Source organism: Chrysemys picta, chromosome 2, assembly GCF_011386835.1.
Source record: "Chrysemys picta bellii isolate R12L10 chromosome 2, ASM1138683v2, whole genome shotgun sequence".
NCBI lineage: Eukaryota > Metazoa > Chordata > Testudines > Emydidae > Chrysemys > Chrysemys picta.
In genome coordinates this window covers 7,506,696-7,527,295 of record NC_088792.1, presented here as the reverse complement: position 1 = coordinate 7,527,295, position 20,600 = coordinate 7,506,696, and the positions used below count along the sequence as shown (strand labels likewise).

The following is a 20,600-nucleotide window of genomic DNA, read 5'->3' as shown; positions in this document are numbered from 1 at the left end:
CAGGAGGCCAGGGTGGGTCCCGTCCTGGTGAGAGCTGGAATGGTCTGGATCAGACAGAGTGGGGCCGAGCTAAGGAGAGAGCAGGGGCCCAAGCTGAGCTGGGGAGCAGAACCGTGCCAGATCCAGAGGGGCCAGAGGCGCAGCCACAGAGCCAGAGATGCCGCCCAGGGAGAGCAGATCCGGTGCTGGGAGCAGAGCTGCAGCCACAGAGCCAGGTGTGGTGAGCAAGTGGGGCCAGCCAAGGGGGGACCTTGGGCAAAGGGCCCAGTGCAGAAAGACACCCCCAGCCAAGGGCCCTTGCAGGTCCAACTGGGAGGGGGACCTTAACCTGACGGGGGGCTGACGCTGGGAAGAAGGGTCCCACCACTCAAAGCCCGGAGGTGTGTGGCCACCACCATTGCAAGTGTCCAACCCGCAGCATCCCTGCAGCACAGCCAGGGCCTGAGAAGGAAATCTGGGACCTACAAGGAACAGACTGCGAAGTGCCCTGATGTCCAGAGACACTGTTTGTGATGTTCCCTGCCACAGAGCGGGGTGATGTGTTTCCTTTAACCTTTCCCATTTTTCCTTATTCTTTTCTTAGATTAATTGTGAATTAAACAACTTGTATTTGCTTTAAATTGTATGGAATAATCAGTGGGTCAGGAAGGTGCCCAGTGCAGAGAGGGCACCCCGGAGTGGGGACACCCTAGCCCCTGTCCTAGGTGACCACAGCAGGGTTGGGGGTCGAGCCCCCCAGGAATCCTGGGCCCAGCCTTGTCGGGGGTTACGAGGACTCTGCCAGACAGGAGAGTGGAAGGGGAGTCCTCAAGGGCAGGGAGGCCTCTGGGTAAAGGGAGTGGGAGCGAGGACTCGGATCCTTTCGCCAGCCCATTTCACCGGGGTAGTGCAGAAGCCAGGAAAGTTCCCCACAATAGCGGGACCATTCCCCCGCTTACATATGCAGTGAACTGGCTTTCGCTGCCTATGCAGGGGGCGTTTGTCACCTTAGCCATCAGTGAGACCCACCCCCTGCCCCTCAGGATAAGACAAGCAGAGGTGGGATAGCGCCCGCCTCCCCACCCCTCTCCAGGAAGGAATCAGCCTGCTAACCCCCCACGAGTAGCGTCAGCATCACAGTATCGGGCTAATTTCGCGATTTCCACACGATCCATGAAATCGCATTTTCTCAGGCCCATAGTTCTGAGCAAGGGAAGCCGAGTGAGCCCTGCAAACCAGCCGCCTACCCATTGGCAAGTGTTTCGTAGGCAGCGCGGCAAGGCGAGTTAGCAGGCGAGCCACACACAGCGTGGTCCAGCAGGTTTGTGACATCCTGCAGCAGCATCTGCACGAAGAGCTGTCATACTGAACACTGCTGCTGAACGGGACAGGGTCATTCCAGCAAAAGCACTGGCGGGCAATGGGCTCAAACTGCCCAAACACCTAATGTCTGGTGCTAGGAAAATCAGCAGCGAAGGCGGCGTCCCAGACAGTCAGTCCATTAGCAGCTTAACCACAGCAGATGTAAAGCCACCAGCTCTACTCCCAAGTCTCCCAGCGAGCCAGATGCTCCTGCTATAAAAAGATCGGCGAGAAACTTGGCAAGTCTCCGGGCCCCATTTTAGAAAAAAAGCAACATTCTCCAGATAGGATGTTGTTTTCTTAAGGGGGGGAGGGAGGGGGATCTTGTTTGTTTATTCTTGTTAACTTATGAGTGAATCTTGTGCTCATGAAAGCCAAACGCTGTAACAGCACGTCCTGGGACAAGCTGAGCGCGGACTGAACACTAGGCAAACTTCCAGCCCTCTCCCACACACGGCTCGGCCAAGTCGCCTCAGCGCAGCACCTCGGGCTATTCCAGTCCCGTTCCCACAAATAGCTCTGCTGATGCACATCACCTGGAACGGCGCCTGCTGTTTCGGTCTCGCCCCCTCACCCTGTTCTGCCAATTCACCTCCTTCCTCCCCGACCTCACGACCTCCGTCAGTCCAGCCCAAGGGCCCTGTGACTGCCCCCCTCCCGAGAGCCCTCTGGTGGCCCAGGGCCGCCCTGCGGCATCCTGCCTCGGTTCCCTCCATAGCACCACAAAGGCTTATGGGTGGGACTTTTCGGTGCCTAGAAAATTACAGGGACGCGAGGTGGGGAGGTGCCTAAGCTAGTCAATGGGGAAAGCCCACCAGTGGGGGGGCACCCCAAGCCCCACCCTGCTCTCGGAGTTCGGCACCTAAGTCCGGACCGCCGGGAGGTGCTTAGGTCTGCTTGTGATCCACAAACCAGGGGGAAGCTGGGCATTCGGGGGCTGATCCAGTTGGTGTGCCCGGAGGGCGCTCACCCTGCCGGGTCCGTCAGGAGAGTTCACACAAAGCAGCCGGGGGTTGGAGGACCACTTCCCTTATAACATGTAGCCCAATGGTTAGGGTACTCAGGTAGGGCGTTTGCCACGTCCCCCAGGTCAAGTCCCGCTGCTACCTGATGGGGAGCCGGGATTTGAACAGGGCCGCGCTATTTCTCGAGTGAGTCCCTAACCACCAGGCTCTAGAGTCATTCTGACTCATTCTCTGGCCCAATTAATATTGAATTATTCAGTTACTTAATTAAAATGGACCAGCTTCAGGAGGAGAGACTGGGGGAGCCTCCATGGGAGAATATCACAGGGTTTAGAGCACTTACTGCTGAGGTGGTAGATCCCAATTCAAATCCCCCCTGAGGTGGAGAGGGGACTTGAATGGGGGAGGGTCGCCCACCCCCAGGGGTGGGTCTCCCACCCCCAGGTGAGTACCAAACACTGGGCTAAAGGTTATAAGGGAGTTCTTCTCCTTCCCCCTGCCCAGCTGTGTTGTGTTGAACCTGCCTGAGGGGCCCGATCCAGCGGGTGGCCTCTGAGCACACCTACCGGGTCGGGCCCTGCATGCAGCGTAGACGGCCGAGCGCTCGTCTTCCCGGCGTTGTGACTAGCTCTGGGGCCCAGTCGGGAGTGGGGCGCCTCGAGAGAGGCAGCTGCGCACAAGCCCAGAGGCAGACGCATTGGCGCCTAGAGAACTTTCGCTGCAAACACTTAGGCGCCAAGTGAGGTTAGGTATCTACAGCATTCGGCAGGAGTTTTGTGGCGACTAAAACTGGGCCTCGGGCACGTAAACCTGAGATTTAGGTGCCTAAGTCTAGGGTGGAGTAGCCTGTGTACCTTTGTGGGTCCCACCCGATGTGCCCAATACCAACAACCCATCTTGGGGTCCGGTTTAGTCACCTAAAATTCAAGATAGACACAGAAGGCCCTCTTCTGAGCAGCCGCTCCCAGGCCTGTCTCCCCAGAGTCTGTCCCTGCACTTTATCGCTGCAGGACCCCCAGACTTTTCCACCTGGAGTCTGCCACAGGCTCACAGCAGCCAAGTGACCCTCCCAAACCCTTCCGCCAGCCAAGGGTCTCCTGAAGGGGTCTCCAGAACAGAGCAGCTGTGGCCACAGCCTCTTTTCTCTGTTTCCTGGACCCCTGTGGCTCTGAAGAGATACCAGCTGTCCCTTAGCACAGTGGTTTTCAAACGTTTTTCCTCATGACCCAGTTGAAGAAAATTGTTGATGCCCGTGACCCAACATAATTATATCTTTTGACTAGAGTTTTCATGAAATCATAATATTGCAATACATTCCAGCTTACCGCACTTTACATAACACTAGACACTGGCCTTAGTGAGCCAATGGTAAGGAGTGTGGGAGGTGGCCCAGGGTAGGGCAGAGGGTGAGGGCTCTGTCTGGGGCTGAGGGCTCTAGGGTGGGGCCGGGGATGAGGGGTTCAAGATGCAGGAGGGGGCTCAGGACTGGGGCAGAGGGTTGGGATGCGGGGGGGGGGAGGAGAGTGAGGGATCTAGTTGGGGGTGCGGCCAGGGATGAGGAGTTTGGGGTGCAGGCACCCAGGGCTGGGGCCAGAGGACTGCCCCTAGCCCTTTCCCCGCCGGCAGCAGCTAGTTCCAGGGAAGGGGCTTCTCTCTCCCTCTGCACGGAGCTCCAGGGGAAGGGTCCCTCTCTCCCCACGGGCAATGAGCTCTGGGGCTGGGGGAGAGGCCCACAGCAGCCCTCCAAGCCCCAACTGGATCTCCTCCCCAATTCCCGCCCACCCACTACCTCTCTCCTCTCCAGTTCCCTGCTGCACGGCCCTTTAGAGTTGCTGCATGGTACCGATCATTATGATTTGACTCAGCGCGGCGACCCAGGGCCTGACATTCCATGACTCAGTACTGGGTCACGACCCGTACTTTGCAAACACTGCCCTAGCAGGCCCGTTAAAAGGCTTTTCATGAGGCACAGTGGGCTGGACCCAGTCCCTCTTCAAGGGCCCAGCTCTGCCGGTGCTCACGGCTCCTAACGAGCGATGCTTCATGGTTGTCCAGTCCTGGGCTCTCACCCAGTTCTGCCAATGACCCTCGGTCCTTTCCCGCAGTGTTACCTGCCCTCATGGTTTTATTGAGAGACTCCTGATGTTTGGAGTTTTCTTAAAGTTCCAACTCCTGGAGTCAGTTGAGTGTGTCTGCACACTAGGGTAGGAGGCCAAAGTTTGGATTTTAGTATAGTTTTGTAATCTGCACCTTGAGCTCAGCACCCCTTTGTGGTGAGGGGAAGTCCTGGGGCCAGAAGCATCCTGACTCCTGCATGAAAAGGATGCCTGCCAGCGGCGATCATCAGCCCCTCTGCAGTAACGGAGAAGTCCAGAGTCCTCTCTGAACCTGAGGCTCATTCACAGAATTATGAGTCACCATCTTTTAGTTAGCAAGTGAACTGTGAACTGTGTCCTCAAGCCAGGGGGTCAGGGCTTGGGAATTTTATTACCTGTTGCCTATTAAACCTGTGGAGGGTCTTACCACCTTATCCCACTTGTGAGTCTTTGGGGCTGTACTGAGCCCAGTCAGCCACATCGTTAACTGCTGCACAGAAGATATTGTGGTCTCAAGTCATCAAGGGCCCCTACAAAATATGTGCACCAATGAGATACTCATTTTCATTGGTTATATCAGGTCACATGACTGGGAAACGTCACAGGTATTATCAGCGTGGGCACGGTGACCCTGAGAATGTTCTACCCTGTTAGGCTGTATTTCTCTCCTGTTTAATATAATGACTTTGTTCGTGTTTGTGTTATTTCTTGGAAGGCTCCAACTCTCTGGAACATAAGTCGGGGTCACCCTGTGGTGAGAATTTTCCTCCCAAGCCGCTCTGGTGACCCTGCCAGGAAGGAGCAAGGAGGGAAGGGAAGCACTGCCAAATAAATGCCAATGGAAAGAGAATAAAGAAGGTCCACACTGATGGGTGGGTGGCAGGATCCAGAAAAACCCAGGCCTGTCCATCACAACCTGTAAGCAGATTGGCATTTAAGAAGGTAACTGGGTGGCTAGGGGGTACTACATATACAGCGTCGTCCGTGCCGCCAAGGTTCTATCACTTGCATGGGTGGCAAGTATTTGCAAAATGTTTTATATATAACAGAGCATAGCAAATTTCATTGTGACCTAAATCATTTTGGGGGCTTGTCTAGAAGGCATCTAAGTGATGTTTTGTCTCCCCTTGGAGAAAATGGCTGAGTTTTATCTATTCAGTTGGACCTAACCAGAATCTCAGCTCTAGATTCAGATCCAAGTTTGCAGCTTGAAACTGTACAAACCGGCTCAATAGAGCCATAGGTTTGAAGGCCAGAAGGAACCACTGTGATCATGGACTCTGCATTCCTGCATAACACCGGCCATAGAAATTCACCCAGGGATTTCTGCAGTAGAGGGAATTAAGCTCTAAAATGTACGAACACAGAATCCAAATGTCCTGCCATTAGATTTCGAATGCATCTCAAATCCCCACGTTACGGAAGGGTTGGGACCATGATTTTGTTATGCCCATCATAGAAATGAGAAATTCAGATCCCCAACTGCAGTTCAGACTTGTGGCTTTAGCTATCGCCCCTCTCTAATACACACTTAAGCACACACGCACACAATGCAGCAAACAAGGAACAACGACCCCCACACATGAGAAAAGAATGCTTTAATGAGAAAAGCTACAATAACAAGAGGCATGTGTATTAGAACATTCTCCAATCTGAACTGGGGTAGATGTTTCACTTACTCCATCATTCAGGCTGTTGAACTGGCAGAGACCTTTATGGACAAGGTGGACTTTGTGACACCTTTTAACTAACACAAAAATAAGTTAAAATGCTCACACTTCATGCCAAAAAAAGGTGCTTTCTTCAGGTTGAAACTAAACTTGCACCTTCTACATCCCAGAAGCTGGTGCATTAGGTTGCATTTGATGGTGCATTGGTGGGTATTACGCATCCCTCCCCCACATTTCCTCAAGGACCCCCGAGAATATTTCCTGCACACCAGAGAGATCTTTACACTAATCAGTGTTAATTCCACCTATTCCATCCCACTTGTGAGCTAACTTTGAAGCCTCAAATTCCTCCAGAAGCAACAAATGCAAAGAGATGGACACAGTTGTGTTAGGAGGGAAAAAATCTCTGCTAAATTTCAGATCTTCCAGTTCTTTTTGGTATGAATTAAGTGAAATATCCGTCCCCCCAGCCTATATGTATCAAGTCGCTGTTTTCTCTCTTGTATCAGAGAGCAATGAGAGTGCCAAGGAACTCATAATTCAGACCCCAGTTCCTTCTGATCGCCACATTTCTGTAAAGGCCACCCTTCCTCTCATGGGAAAAAAAATTATCCAAATAACCTCAGGGCTGGGACATTTTGTAGCTTTGTAACAGGAATCTGGGTTGGAAAATGAAGAGACATTCCGTTACGTCGAAATCCAAGGCCAGCATCGGGGGTTCGTCAGAATCTGTCTTGTCCTAAAAACAAAGTTATTTTTAAACACGAGGGGGAAAAAAACCCAGCAAAAAGCGAAGCCCCCAACCAGCTCCAGATTCTCTTGGATCTGCACTCGGATTATCAATAATGAAACATCACGTGCGTCTGACGAAGTGGGTATTCACCCACGAAAGCTGATGCTCCAATACATCTGTTAGTCTTAAAGGTGCCACAGGACTCTCTGTTGCTTTTTACAGATCCAGACTAACACGGCTACCCCTCTGATACTTGACATCAAATTGATTCTCACTCTAGTGTTATTATTTATATTGCAGTAAGGGCCAGAGATTGGGGTCCCACTGTGCTAGGCACTGTACAAAGTGAAAGACAGTCCCTGCCCTGAAGAGCTTAGGGTCTTAAATAAAAACACAGAAAAGGGAATAGAAGAACAAAGAGGCAAAGTGACTTTCCCAAGGACACATGGCAACCCAGTGGCAGAGCCAGGAACAGTGAGTTATAGCCCAGTGTCCTATCCTCGATACCATACTACCTCCCTATCTCATTTCTTATATTGCACTCATTACCCTTATCTGACCACACTTTCCATCCCACAGAGAGGGAACAGCATTGCCTGTGCCTTGTACCTTTTCTGAGTTATTAGCGTAAGAAGTGAAAAGAGCATCAAATCTGGGAATGCTTCCCTACGGCCAGGCTGAATGGGAAGCAACAAGAGCTGGCTGAGAGCCAGAAAAGCACTTGGCTCAGAGCTCTAACAAAATAAACCGAGGATTCACTAGCAGCGTATGTAACAAATTATACTGTATTATCAAAAGTTTGCAACAGCCGGTTGGAGAGTAAGTGGAGGGACCAGTCTGTGGTTGAGAATAAAGACGCAAACAGGCGAACTAGTTGTGATAACCAATGATCATAAACAAGAAAAACACAGATCACTTAAGCTGCTACATTTGGCTCCAGATCCATGCTTCCCTCGGTGCTTGGGATGGTCAGGCCTGATGCTTTGGTTTGACCCATTAATCAGAGCCACGCTCCTAATTCAGATTCAGATCTAAATCTCCACAAAATTCAGATGGATTCATATCCAGGGTTTGGAGTTGGCTTGTTATACGGTTAGGGGTCTGTTATCAATTTGGGCTCCAGATCTGAATTTTCCCAAAGCTGCGGTGGGGTGGCACGCATTTGATTTGGGACTATCTCTAAATAATAATCATGATAGCTGTGGACACAGTCCATTCTGGATGTGGGCCGGGCGGACTTAAACGTGCTAGGCATTAGCTAAAACAGTGTGTATGTTGGGATCAGAGAGAAAGGCCTGAAAGAAAGAGACCTGGACGGTGACAGGAAAACAGCAGCTGTTTAAAGCCAACTCACATTTTGGTGGCAAATTATATTTTGGAACAAAAGTACTGGAGACCTGGACTTGACTCCTACTCAAATGAACTCACTCCGTTGGGCCTCAGAGAACACAAAACCAAAAAGTTACTGTTTTGCTGTCCTATCACCGTGGGCTGTGACAGTGTCAGATCTCACAAGCTAAGCAAAGTTGGGCCTAGTCAGTACATGGGTAAAAAAATAAACCAAAACTGAAGAGAAAGGAACTGGTCCAAATGAAGCCAATCTCTTTCCTGGCCTATCAGATCCTTTGCGAAATAAATGAGGCGGTTGGTTCTTAGGTCAAACTTTTCCCATGGGCTGTCAAGATATATATACTGGGATAAGACACTCAGAAATGTTTTCCAGGAAGGGATAAGAAAACTATGGGTAGTAAATACTGGAAATGAAGTTCAGCCAGTTTGGAACGGCGAGACTTGGGTTTGGGGTACTTAAGCTCTATTGTGGTTTGGAGAACACATTACTGAACGGGAGGCCAAAGGTACTGCCTGGAACAACTGAGGGCTTCATCTTGAAAACTGGGATAGCTGCCCATAAAGGTGGAGAATCAGTGTCGTAAATGGCCAGTGATACGCCTGAGAATCTGGGTTTAGATCCATAAGCTTGAGTAACTTCTTTCTATTTAGACATCCTTTTTCGTTTACCCGGGACTTCCTCCTAATCAGTTTCTTCTCATCTTCCCTACAGGGAAAGACTATGACAGCAAAGCAGGGGTGAAAGTAAAATTGAGCTTTTACCAGTACGGGGACAGCTCTGCCCCCTCCCCCCCCGTAGAAGGGGCGGGGCCTCGGGCAGAAGGGGCGGGGCTGGGGTCAGCCGGCCCGTACCTGGCTTACTTTCACCCCTGCAGCAAAGCCTTTAAATTATACAGCTATATTTTCTAAAGTGACGAGTGATTTTTAGGGTCCTCGGTTTTCAGGTGTCCAGCTTGGGACACCTCTAAGGGGCCTGATTTTCAGAAAGTGCTGAGTGCCATCTTCTGAAAGAGAGGCCCTTTTAGGGTGTCTTACATTGGACTACCAAAAATGTAAGCACGCTAAATCACTGAGTTTTCAGAAGGTAGGTCACAGGGTCATTGTATTTTAGTTCCAGTGCGGTGTGGAAAATTTGCGTAAATCCCTTGAACAGAAGTTCTCGGCCGAGTTCCCCCTACAGCCCACTGAAAATGTTCATCTCCAGTGACTGATCATTTGCATTTCACACAATGATGGGTTTTCCAAGCCCAACTCAGAGACATAGATTGCTTCCATGCTCCCCCCATCCACCCTCTTCTCAAAGGCCTATATTATGGCAGCTAGTAAGAGATAAGCCAAAACTAAGGGTGAGTTTCATTTTACTCCCCGCAAAATTGGTGGGGTGGGCGATCAGACAAATGGTTCTGAATTGGGCCTCTCGTTATCAGGGTAACGGGGATACATTATTTCCAGCCTCTTGTGCAATTAACTTATTGATTTAAGAGCTGAAAATCTAGCCCTGAAAGATCTCGCCTCTGAAATGCCCGCACACCCAAAAGTGCTGTTTTCCAGAACAGAGATGGAAGAACAAATTGGAAATATAACCCTGGACAAAACTGAAATGAAAACATAGCTTCAGATTTCATAATGAGAACATAAGAACATAAGAACGGCTGTACTGGGTCAGACCAAAGGTCCATCTAGCCCAATATCCCGTCTACTGACAGTGGCCAATGCCAGGTGCCCAAGAGGGAGTGAACCTAACAGGTAATGATCAAGTGATTTCTCTCCTGCCATCCAGCTCCACTCCACAGAGGCTAGGGACACCATTCCTTACCCATCCTGGCTAATAGCCATTAATGGACTTAACCTCCATGAATTTATACAGTTCTCTTTTAAACCCTGTTATAGTCCTAGCCTTCACAACCTCCTCAGGCAAGGAATTCCACAAGTTGACTGTGAGCTGTGTGAAGAACTTCCTTTTATTTGTTTTAAACCTGCTGCCCATTAATTTTATTTGGTGGCCCCTAGTTCTTGTATTGTGGGAACAAGAAAATAACTTTTCCTTATCTACTTTCTCCACATCACTCATGATGTTATATACCTCTATCATATCCCCCCTTAGTCTCCTCTTTTCCAAGCTGAAAAGTCCTAGCCTCTTTAATCTCTCCTCATATGGGACCTGTTCCAACCCCCTAATCATTTTAGTTGCCCTTCTCTGAACCTTTTCTAGTGCCAGTATATCTTTTTTGAGATGAGGAGACCACATCTGTACGCAGTATTCAAGATGTGGGCGTACCATGGATTTACATAAGGGCAATATTTTCCGTCTTATTCTCTATCCCCTTTTTAATGATTCCTAACATCCTGTTTGCTTTTTTGACTGCCACTGCACACTGAGTGGACGTCTTCAGAGAACTATCCACGATGACTCCAAGATCTTTTTCCTGATTCGTTGTAGCTAAATTAGCCCCCATCATATTGTATGTATAGTTGGGGTTATTTTTCCCAATGTGCATTACTTTACATTTATCCACATTAAATTTCATTTGCCATTTTGTTGTCCAAGCACTTAGTTTTGTGAGATCTTTTTGAAGTTCTTCACAGTCTGCTTTGGTCTTAACTATCTTGAGCAGTTTAGTATCATCTGCAAACTTTGCCACCTCACTTTTTACCTCTTTCTCCAGATCATTTATGAATAAGTTGAATAGGATTGGTCCTAGGACTGACCCTTGGGGAACACCACTATTTACCCCTCTCCATTCTGAAAATTTACCATTTATTCCTACTCTTTGTTCCCTGTCTTTTAACCAGTTCTCAATCCATGAAAGCACCTTCCCTTTTAAGGTTGACCGTTCACAAGTGTATTTGCCTGTGATCTCCTGAAAATGATCTGAAGGGGATAAATATCCCCAGTATATAAACTGAACAATAGATACCACCTCACAGTGGAGGGCTAGCTGGTCAGGCAATTCTCCTCAGCATCCAGGGCATCTTAGACCGTGGCTTTGGAAACAAGGTCTTTGGAGAAAAAGGCTGAGTTCCAGCTACGTGTGACCCCACACCCCCAAGATGAGGAGGAGGCTGAAAAGCCAACAGGGAAAACTGAAAAAATGATGGGATTGAGGAATGAAGAAGGAAGAAGCTCACCTAGTTTTCAGCTGGTCATGATGTGCTTCACAAAAGCTGGAATGAATAGAAAGAGATCGTTTAGCATCTATTTCCTTCACTTCGGGAGCATTCTGCATCTGTTCAGCACTGTTGTTATTTAATTCCATTCCCCTCTCATTGTTTTGCATAATGAATGCAATTTAGCTTTGTAAATAAGCCCCCAGGTGCCATGGTGACAAGTGCTCTACAGATCCTTAAGTTAATATCTACAGTATGTTCTAATGGCCTCTCTAGCCCATATCTGAGTGGCCAGCCCCAGCTGCTTCTGCGGAAGGGACAAGGAATCTCATTGTGGACAATGGACTTGAACTGGATCACGGCACCCAAACTTTGGGGAAGGTCAGATCCAAATCATAGCTTTGCGGTTGAGGCCCATCGTTGAGCCAAACTTTCGCAGGCTTATTGACACCAAGCCTTGTGAGATGAATCCAACCCTAACCACCTCGTACCTTCATAGTTGATACAACCATTGGCATCTTCCTGGCCAGCCATTAGCTTATCGACCTCCTCTTCACTCAACCTCTCACCTGGATAGAAAAAAACAAATTCCTGCTCAGTGTTTAGGAGTGTTGGTCCTGCTTTGAGCAGGGGGTTGGACTAGATGACCTCCTGAGGTCTCTTCCAACACTAATATTCTATGATTTTATGTGTCCAAACCATCACTTGGGTTGGGTAGTGGTCACCATCCAAAAACTGCCTACACAATAACAGCACCTTCTTACTCATCTTAGCTGCTATCTGTCTGTTTTTCTGTCTTCAAGTCATAGCTGCTGACTTGGTGTGGAGAAATAAAACTTTTCAGTTCTCCCATACAGGTGTGGGAGAGAATCAGATTCTATGCTACCTCGCATACCTTCTTCATTTCACGCTGAAGATCGAAGCAGCAAAAAGTACCCAGATGAAATAAGGTGTTGTTAATGTGCGTTTTTAATACTTGAGAAGTGCGCAGGTGCTGTGGTGATGGATGCCACATAAGAAAAGAGAGAGAGAGAGAGAGATCCCAAGTTGAGTTTGCAATGTTGAGTGTTAAAAATCCACGTTAGGGCTTGCAAACGGAGGAAATTTGATCTAAACGCCAGTGACTCTGAACAAATGTGGAAATCCTCACCATATCATTTTCACATTATCACCTTTCTAAGTATAAACATACTTTAGGGGCAAAATCGTAAAGCCCTGAGGACCAGATTTTTAAATGTGTTTAGGCACCTGACTTCCACTGAAATTAATGAAATCAATTAAAATCAATGGGACTTTGGCATCAATGGGACCTTTTCCCTCAGTTATCACTCAAGGAAAACTCATAGTAAAGTCACTTCAGTTTAGCTTTGAGTTTTAGATCCAGGAGGGATCCAAGATGTAACCCAGGACCTCTGGTCTTTCAGGGTCTGCTCCCACTCCCACTGAAATCAGTGGCACAACATATATTGATTGAAATGGTGCTCTTGGGAGCAAAGCATGGAGCCATCTGGAGAGGTAAAAGAGACTAATTTATAGAAATAATATATTTTAGATAGTACTAACTATAGTTATGATTTACAATGTTGCCAACTCTGGCAATTTAATTGTGAGTATAATTTTCTTAAAGCCCCAGCTCCGGGAGTCCTGTGATTAAGTGAGAATCTCAGCTCTCATTTTTTTTCTAAAAAAGTGAGTTTCTAGTTGTAGGGAAAACCCTAAGAACAAGACCCAGGTTAACCTAATTGCTCTGAGACCAGAAGACAAATAAAAAGAACCTAGTTTATTTTTTTAAAAAATCTCATGTTTTTAAACTGATCTCATGATTTTTGAATACTTCAGGTTAGCAACACTGTGATTAATATTTTTATGGTAGTGCCTAGGGACTGCTTAAGAATGTGGCCGCATTGTGCGAGGTGTTGTACAAAGAGTAAGAGACAGTCCTGGCCCCAGTAGTCTAAATAGTAAGACAGATTCAGGGTAGGGGACAAGGAGCATAACATACAAGTGGGGTGATCATTTGTGAGGGTCGGCAAATGTCATGCTAGTGCCACGATTTTTCTTTTGAGTTCTGCTGTGTTAGGAAGCATCCAGATGACATCATCAGTGCCTGGCCAATCCCTGCTACAGTTTCTGCACGGGCTTCTACTCTGCCTGGCCCTGTCCACAGAGCGGGAGGCCGGAGCGTGGGTCCTATTACCTCCATAGACTGGGAGTTCTCCCCTGCACTGTGCTGGTTCTGTGGGTGGGCCCCATCTCCCCTCACCTTCCCCCAGTGCTGCAGAACCTGCACAATCTCTCCTGCCCTTTGGTTTGGATTGAACTTTCCTGCCCAAGTGACCACAACCTGAGCTGAGCATTTAGCCCGTTCCCTAGCTCCCGGTCGCACCTCCCTGCCCCCAGCCTGCCATGGTCTCTGCCCCTGAGCCCATTCCTGGCTTGTCTGCTTGTCTCCCCCTCGGCTTCCCTGCACCTTAGCACGTCCCATTTAAAGCGCGGTGTCTGCTTTAAAATCTGAATTCTTCAGGACGGCCCCATCACAACTGCCCTGGACCAATCTGGATTTCAATGCTGGTGTAAACGAAAGCAAAGTCAGGCCCATGGACTAGTCCCATGACGAAGGGAGCTTCTTCCTCTCTCTGGGCCCCTGTTTCTTCTCCCAGCCTGTGTCTGTCTAGTCTCTTTAGAGTGTAAGCTCTTTGGGGGCAGGGACTGTCTCTTTTATTGTGAATGGGGCCTCGGACTTTACTGGGACCTTTAAAGCAACCCCATAGTAGCAGTATATAATAATCACCTGGTGCAGGCCCACAATGAGTGTCTAACAATTTTACCCAGCTTCGCCTACCTGTTGCAATGAAACTTCAAAGTCGGACGCTGACAAAGCTGCCCACTGATGTGCAGAACGGGCCAAATCTTCAGCTGGTATCAACTGCTGGAGCTCCATCGAAGCCAAGGAAGCAACTCCAGTTTTCGCTGGCTAAAGATTTGGCCCTGTTCAAAAGTCCTTTGAAGTCAATGCAAATCTTTCCAGTGACTTTCGTGGGGTTTGCTTAAGGGTCTTATTCAGCTCTGTATGTGACTGCCAGGAAAGTATGTTGCGATTAAAGTGTCCATGGATGTGAAGTCACACTCAACAGGTTTTCTATTAACTGCTTAATGGCGAATTGGAAAGCTTTCCCCCCGACCTATAGAGCCAAATACATGCAAAAAGCCACTTCAGATCTGCTAATCAGTAACAAGAGACGTGTGCAGATTTAAAAATGTTGGTGTCAACCTATTTTTCAGCTGGAAAGTGAAATTGTCAGGTAGCTTTAGCCAAAAATATAGATGGCATTTAAACTAAAATATACTGGGCTGGCTTCACCACGGTGTTAATCCAATTTTACATCATTGATTTTGAGTGCATTGGGCCAGCTGGTGGAAATCTATATCATTCCACTGAACCCAGATTTACACCACTTGTGGCTCTTAGAAGTCTTAATCTGAATTAAAATGTACTGACTTTTTTGCTAACTCAAGGATTTTCCTTTGGATTGAAATATTCCCCATTGGAGCTTGAAAGTCAGACATTACAGTGTTGTGCTGGGGCAGGAGAACCAGAAAGGGGAAATGTCTAGCTAAATTGACAAAACTGAGCAAACTAGTTTCTTTGTCCAAGATGCTTTGAATGGACGCAGCTCCCCTGACCTCACTGGCATTGGGACCACTTGCCTCGGCACCGAATTTGGTCTAGTGTGACCAGATATCAAGTGTGAAAAATCAGGACGGTGTGTGTGGGGTGGGGTGGGGGTGGGGGGTAATAGGTGCCTATATAAGACAAAGCCCTGAATATAGGGACTGTCCCTATAAAATCGGGACTCTGGTCACCCTAATTTGGACCCCAAAGTAAACAAACAGCATAAATGGTGAAAAGGGAATTTGACATTTAAAATTCTATTTTAATCTTGTCAAGTGTCATTAGCAGAGATGGACCTAAAATGGAATGACTTCACCATAAGTCTATGCAACTAAAGAAAAACAACAAAGACACGGATGAGTTTTTCACAGTTTACAAAGAAAGTGTCTTCCGGAGCTGGGCAATTCTTTGGCCATATACATTAACAGTTATCGGGGGAATAGAATGACAGAGCTAGAAAGAGAGAACTCAGAACTCGGAGAGAGAGAAAACCTGTGAACATTTGAGCTGAAAGACAATGATCCTGAGCTGGAATCATTTTAGGACTTCTTAGAACCCCTGCCACTAGACGGTGACATAATCATCCCAGATGCTTGAGTGCACCTGTCTTTCTGTCCAGCAGAGGGCAGTGGTGCACATTCACACCAGTCAGTAAGTTACCAGCTGTGTTGAAAAGACCTCAAAGTTGAAATGATATGAAGAAAGCTTCTTCTTACCCAGGGTAGCCAAAACATGGCGGAGCTCAGCACCCATGACCGTTCCGTTCCCCTCCTTGTCAAACACCCGCAGGCCTTCCACAAAGTCCTCATAGGTGCCAGTGTCTTTGGTCTTGGAGATGTGCTGGAGCATGGGCAGGAAGGTCTCGAAGTCAATCATTTTGCTGTTCATTTCTGTAAGAGCACAGGTTCAAAAGAAAGATGTGAGAGATTCTGTGGAGACGGCGGGGCTCAGGGCCATTCAGAAGGTGAACAACACCTTGCAGGATGTGTGTGCTAGGGAGCTTGGCAAACTGTCAACTAAATGGAAGGGCAGGAACATGGGACCATGATAATAACAGAGAGAGAGAGAGAGAGGGAGGGAGAGAGAGAGAGAGAGAGAGAGATGTATGGAGAATGCTAGATAGATGGATATTTGCAGTGATGTTGTAGCCATGTTGGTCCCGCGATATTAGAGAGACAGGGTGGGTGAGGTGATGTCTTTTTACGTCAACAGAAGTTGGTCCAATAAAAGATATTAGCTCACCCAGCTTGTCTCTCAGATAAATGGATGGATGGATGGATAGACAGATGGGTATGAATGGGGATAGATAGATAGATAGATAGATAGATAGATAGATAGATAGATAGATAGATAGATAGATATGTGTGAGTGTGGATGGATGGACAGATGGATGAAAGGGTATGAATGGGGATGGATGGATGGAAGGGTATGAATGACTATAGATGGACAGATAGGTATGAATGGGGATGGATGGATGGAAGGGTACGAATTAGGCTAGATAGATGGGTATGAATGGGGATAGATAGATAGATAGATAGATAGATAGATAGATAGATAGATAGATAGATAGATAGATAGATATGTGTGAGTGTGGATGGATGGACAGATGGATGAAAGGGTATGAATGGGGATGGATGGATGGAAGGGTATGAATGACTATAGATGGACAGATGGGTATGAATGGGGATAGATGGATGGAAGGGTACGAATTAGGCTAGATAGATAGATGGGGATGGATGGATAGATATGTATGTATGGGGATAGACAGGTGGATGGATATGAATGGGGATGGATGGGGAGATGGATGGGGATGATTGGATGGATAGATGGGATGGATAGATAGGTGGAGAAGAATCAGGATGGATGGATGAGTATGTATGGGGATGGATGGATGGATAGATAGATGGGATGGATGGGTGCATAGATGAATATGTATGGGGATGGATGGATACATGAGCATGATTGGGGGTGGATACATGGGTATGTATTATGGGGATGGACAGACAGCATCTGCAAGTATTTGAAATATGTAAATGTCAAGGAGGGGGAAACAATTGTTTAGGGTTAATCAATGCTTATTAATTAAGACCAAGTAGAGGAAACTGAGCAAATGAAAATGAATATCTGGAAAACAGCCCTGGCAGTGGAATCAGTTTTGCTGTGCGGTTGTCTCCCAAGGGCATCAGGGCGGTGGTGGCAGCCCTGTAGCATAGGCATGTTTAAAACTGGGGAGCAGCAGGAGAGGGGCTGGTTATCAAATGGGCCTTTTCCATCTCTAATTTCTATGATCCTGCGCCCCCCCATACTGAGCTAAGGAACGAGGTCCTCGTAAGGTACAGTTCTTTCTTGGATAGCCCTGAAGTCCACCCTTGTGTCATCAGCCAAACTTGCTGTATCTTGATTTATCACAATTATTCAACAAGAGCCTGATTCTCCAAGGTGCTGAGAGGCCTCCGTTCCAATTAGCTTAAATGGAGGTGGCAGACAGCGTGGGCAGGTCTGCAGGGCTAGATCACAGTTGTGGGTCCGGGAGTCTCAGCCCTGCATTCCTATGAGCAGATATATTGTGTGTGGGGAGCTTTCAGAGGAGACCTGAAAACCCAACACTAAAGTTCACGTGACACTTTTTTTTAAAGAGCAGGGAATGCCCTACAATCCAGTCTACCTATCTGCTCATTTGACCCTCAGAATATCTGAGCACCTACTAAACATAAATGAATTTCATCCTCAAGGCAATCCTGTGAGGCAGGGAAGTATCATTATCCCCATTACAGAGATGGGGAATCGAGGCAGAGAGAGATTAAGCGTTGAGGGCTGAATGCACAAAAGGAGATAGGTGCCCATGTCCCTGTTTTAGGTACCTCAGTCCCCATTTTGGGAGCACTGCAATGCTGAACCCTGTAGGCACCTAAACACGCTTGGCGCCTATGTTTCTGCAGTGTGAGTTCCCTCGTCACCTATGTTTCTGCCTTTGGACATGCACATAGCTGCCTCCTTGGGGGTGCCCAGGGGCCTGAGACCCAGAGCCGTCCACAAACCGGTGGAAAATGGGCACGCCGATGCCTCGGTCACCAGAGGGGCCCGATCCAGCAGGCGTGCCCAGAGGCTACCTGCAAGTCCTCAGAGGGGAGCTTACCCAAAACTGAAGGGAGCGGGGAAGAGGAGAAGATGTAGAATAGCCCTTCCCTCATAACTTACGGCCCAATGGTTAGGGTACGCATCTGGGAGAAGGGATCTGAACAGGGATCTTCCACCTCTCAGGTGAGTGCTCTAACCTTTGGGCAATGGGCTTTTCTCATGTTGGGCTCCCTCAGTCTCTCCTGTTGCAGACTCTTTAAGACACATGGCGAGAGGGAGGTCACACCCACATGAGCATGACCCCATAGCCTGCTGGTTAGAGCACACCCAGGATGGGGGAGACCCAGGATCCAGATTTCCTGCTCCAATGGGTCCTTAATTATATATCTGCAATGCAACAGCTTCTCCACTTCAGGCAGAAGGAGACGTGAACCTGGAATCTCCCACATCCCAGGTGAGCACCCTCACCACCGGGTGAAAAATTATGAGGAAAGGCCTCTTCCCCTGGCTTCTGGCTCAAATGGCATAAGGCACCTAACTCCAAGGAGGGTTCTCAGCTTCAGAATCACAAGCAGAGCTAGGTGCCTCCCTGCAGCTGGAACTTGCGTGCCTATCTCTGTGAGAGGGGACACACCTCTCTGGCCAGCATCTCCCAATGGCTAGCTTAGGCAGCTGCCTGCCTAGCGTGGTGGCTGTGGTGAATGACAGTGCAAGGTGCCTAACTCGGGCTTTGAGAATCGCCATGATTTTTCCAGCTACCTAGAAGTTAGTTGTTGTGATGCTCAGCATCACGCCTAATTCCTTTTGAGCATTCAGCCCTAAGTGACTTGCCCAGGAAGTGAACAGTAGTGCTAGGAATGGAGATCAGAGACCCCAGATTCTGCTCAAGTGCCTTGACCACGTGTTCATCACTTCTCATTGCCCCTGATTGACTTGGAGCCACAGAGGAGGCTGTTCCAGGTTGTTATGTTAACCTCAATCAATCTTTCCACCAATGAAGGTAGACATGATCTAATTGGCCTGACAATTTACTCCCTGAAAACAAACAGAAAGAGGGTCACTGACCTTCTGGTTTGGGTCTGCCAAGGACTTTGAGGACCTCAGCTTGGGTTGGATTCTGCCCCAAAGCCCTCAGAACATCTCCACACTGTGCATATGTGATCTTCATCTCAGATTTAGGAGTTCTGTCGAAGAGCGAGAAGGCTTCCTTAAATTCTGGGAGACGCAAAGAGAAAAACACAAAGCGAGAGAGAGAGATAAAGTAATAGCCAACCCAAACCTTCCCCCCAAACTCTCACTCAACCTGACCCTGAACTTTTTGTTTTGCAATTTGGAAGAGTTGATTAACATTGTTGCGGTCTGATATGTTTGCATTCCTCCTCCACCACACTTCCTGCTTCCATCCGGGAATGGAATTAAACAGGTCAAACGGTTCTTCTTGTGGTATTTCCAACTCAGGGGAAATACAGGAAAGCTCATGGGAAAGCCAGACCTTGAGCTCTATGCAGACCAATGAGAGTGCTCTCCCTGGCCCAGAACTCTCTTTGACTTCAAGAGCAGCTCTACATGTTAGTTGCTTGGGTAACAATCCTCTGCGTGAGTCATCAGTAGGGTTTTACAATACAGGAGTGTTCTATTCCATCTGAGTTAAAGGAGCATCTCTACTAGCTGGTAGCATTTGTAGACTGTTATCTTGTAGTGGATGGTTTCTTGACACTCACTGCCAGTGTGGGGACCAACCCCCAAGACTTTGGGGTGCTTATCCAGGGTGAACCCTACCTCTGACACTTGAGGTGACTAATTATAATACAGCCCCTTCAAGAGGTATTGTCAGTAAAGACAGGCTAACATAATGGCCTAATTGTACAGTCCCTGCTCAGATAAAAGCCCATTGACCATAATAACTGAATGATGATTGAAAGAATTCAACCTAAGAGAACTATATAGTGAGAATAATGACTGCTAAAGATGACCAATGTAATAGTAGTTAGCAACCAACTAGAAAGCTTCCCTCTTGGCAATCTGATGAAGCAACGGTAGAATGGGGAGCATTAGTGTTGCTATTTGAAAGCCCTGGGAATCAGAAAGTCTTGTAGGCCTTAAAAGTTAAGGACTAGATTCTGAGCAGCACAAAGGAGGAGCTGAGTAGCACAATGGAGCCAGAATTTGGCTGTAGTTGGAAGGGAATTCTCATCTAACGTAAAGCTGGTAGGAATCGGTTCCTGTACCAGCAGGTCACCTTTACAGCATAGGGTGTGTGTCAGGGACAGGCAGAGGCAGGCCGTGGGCATGCAGGGCGTAGCAGGACAGAGCTCCCCTCTCCGCTACTTCAATGCACAGTTGGCATATGGTCTCTTAGGGATCGTAAGCCGTTGTCATAATCAAAAGCAGCCCCTAGGCTACTCTAGCTGCTGCTGGGACAGCTTGAAAATCAGCGAATAACTTCCTGGGTGAAAACATCCGTCCAATTAACCTCCAGAAAACGTTTCCAAGAATGACAGACGTTATCGGCTGGTGGATTTGAAAAGTTCTGCTCTGTGATGGGGAAGCGACTTTGCCACACTAGGACGGTCAAACTTCCTGTTT

General features: G+C 48.0%; 1 protein-coding gene across 1 annotated transcript in view; it reads right to left on the bottom strand.

The window, feature by feature from the left end:
* Positions 1-5,985: 5,985 nt before the first annotated feature.
* Positions 5,986-20,600, bottom strand: part of MYL3 (myosin light chain 3) — a 47,467-nt gene continuing 32,852 nt past the window's right edge. Inside the window, exons 3-7 of the mRNA XM_008170698.4 lie at positions 19,080-19,229; positions 15,653-15,826; positions 11,755-11,832; positions 11,285-11,320; positions 5,986-6,811 (exon numbers count right to left, since the gene is read on the bottom strand). Coding sequence (XP_008168920.1) covers positions 11,292-11,320; positions 11,755-11,832; positions 15,653-15,826; positions 19,080-19,229 — 431 coding nt within the window. The 3' untranslated portion in view covers positions 5,986-6,811; positions 11,285-11,291. The remainder of the gene's footprint in view (positions 6,812-11,284; positions 11,321-11,754; positions 11,833-15,652; positions 15,827-19,079; positions 19,230-20,600) is intronic.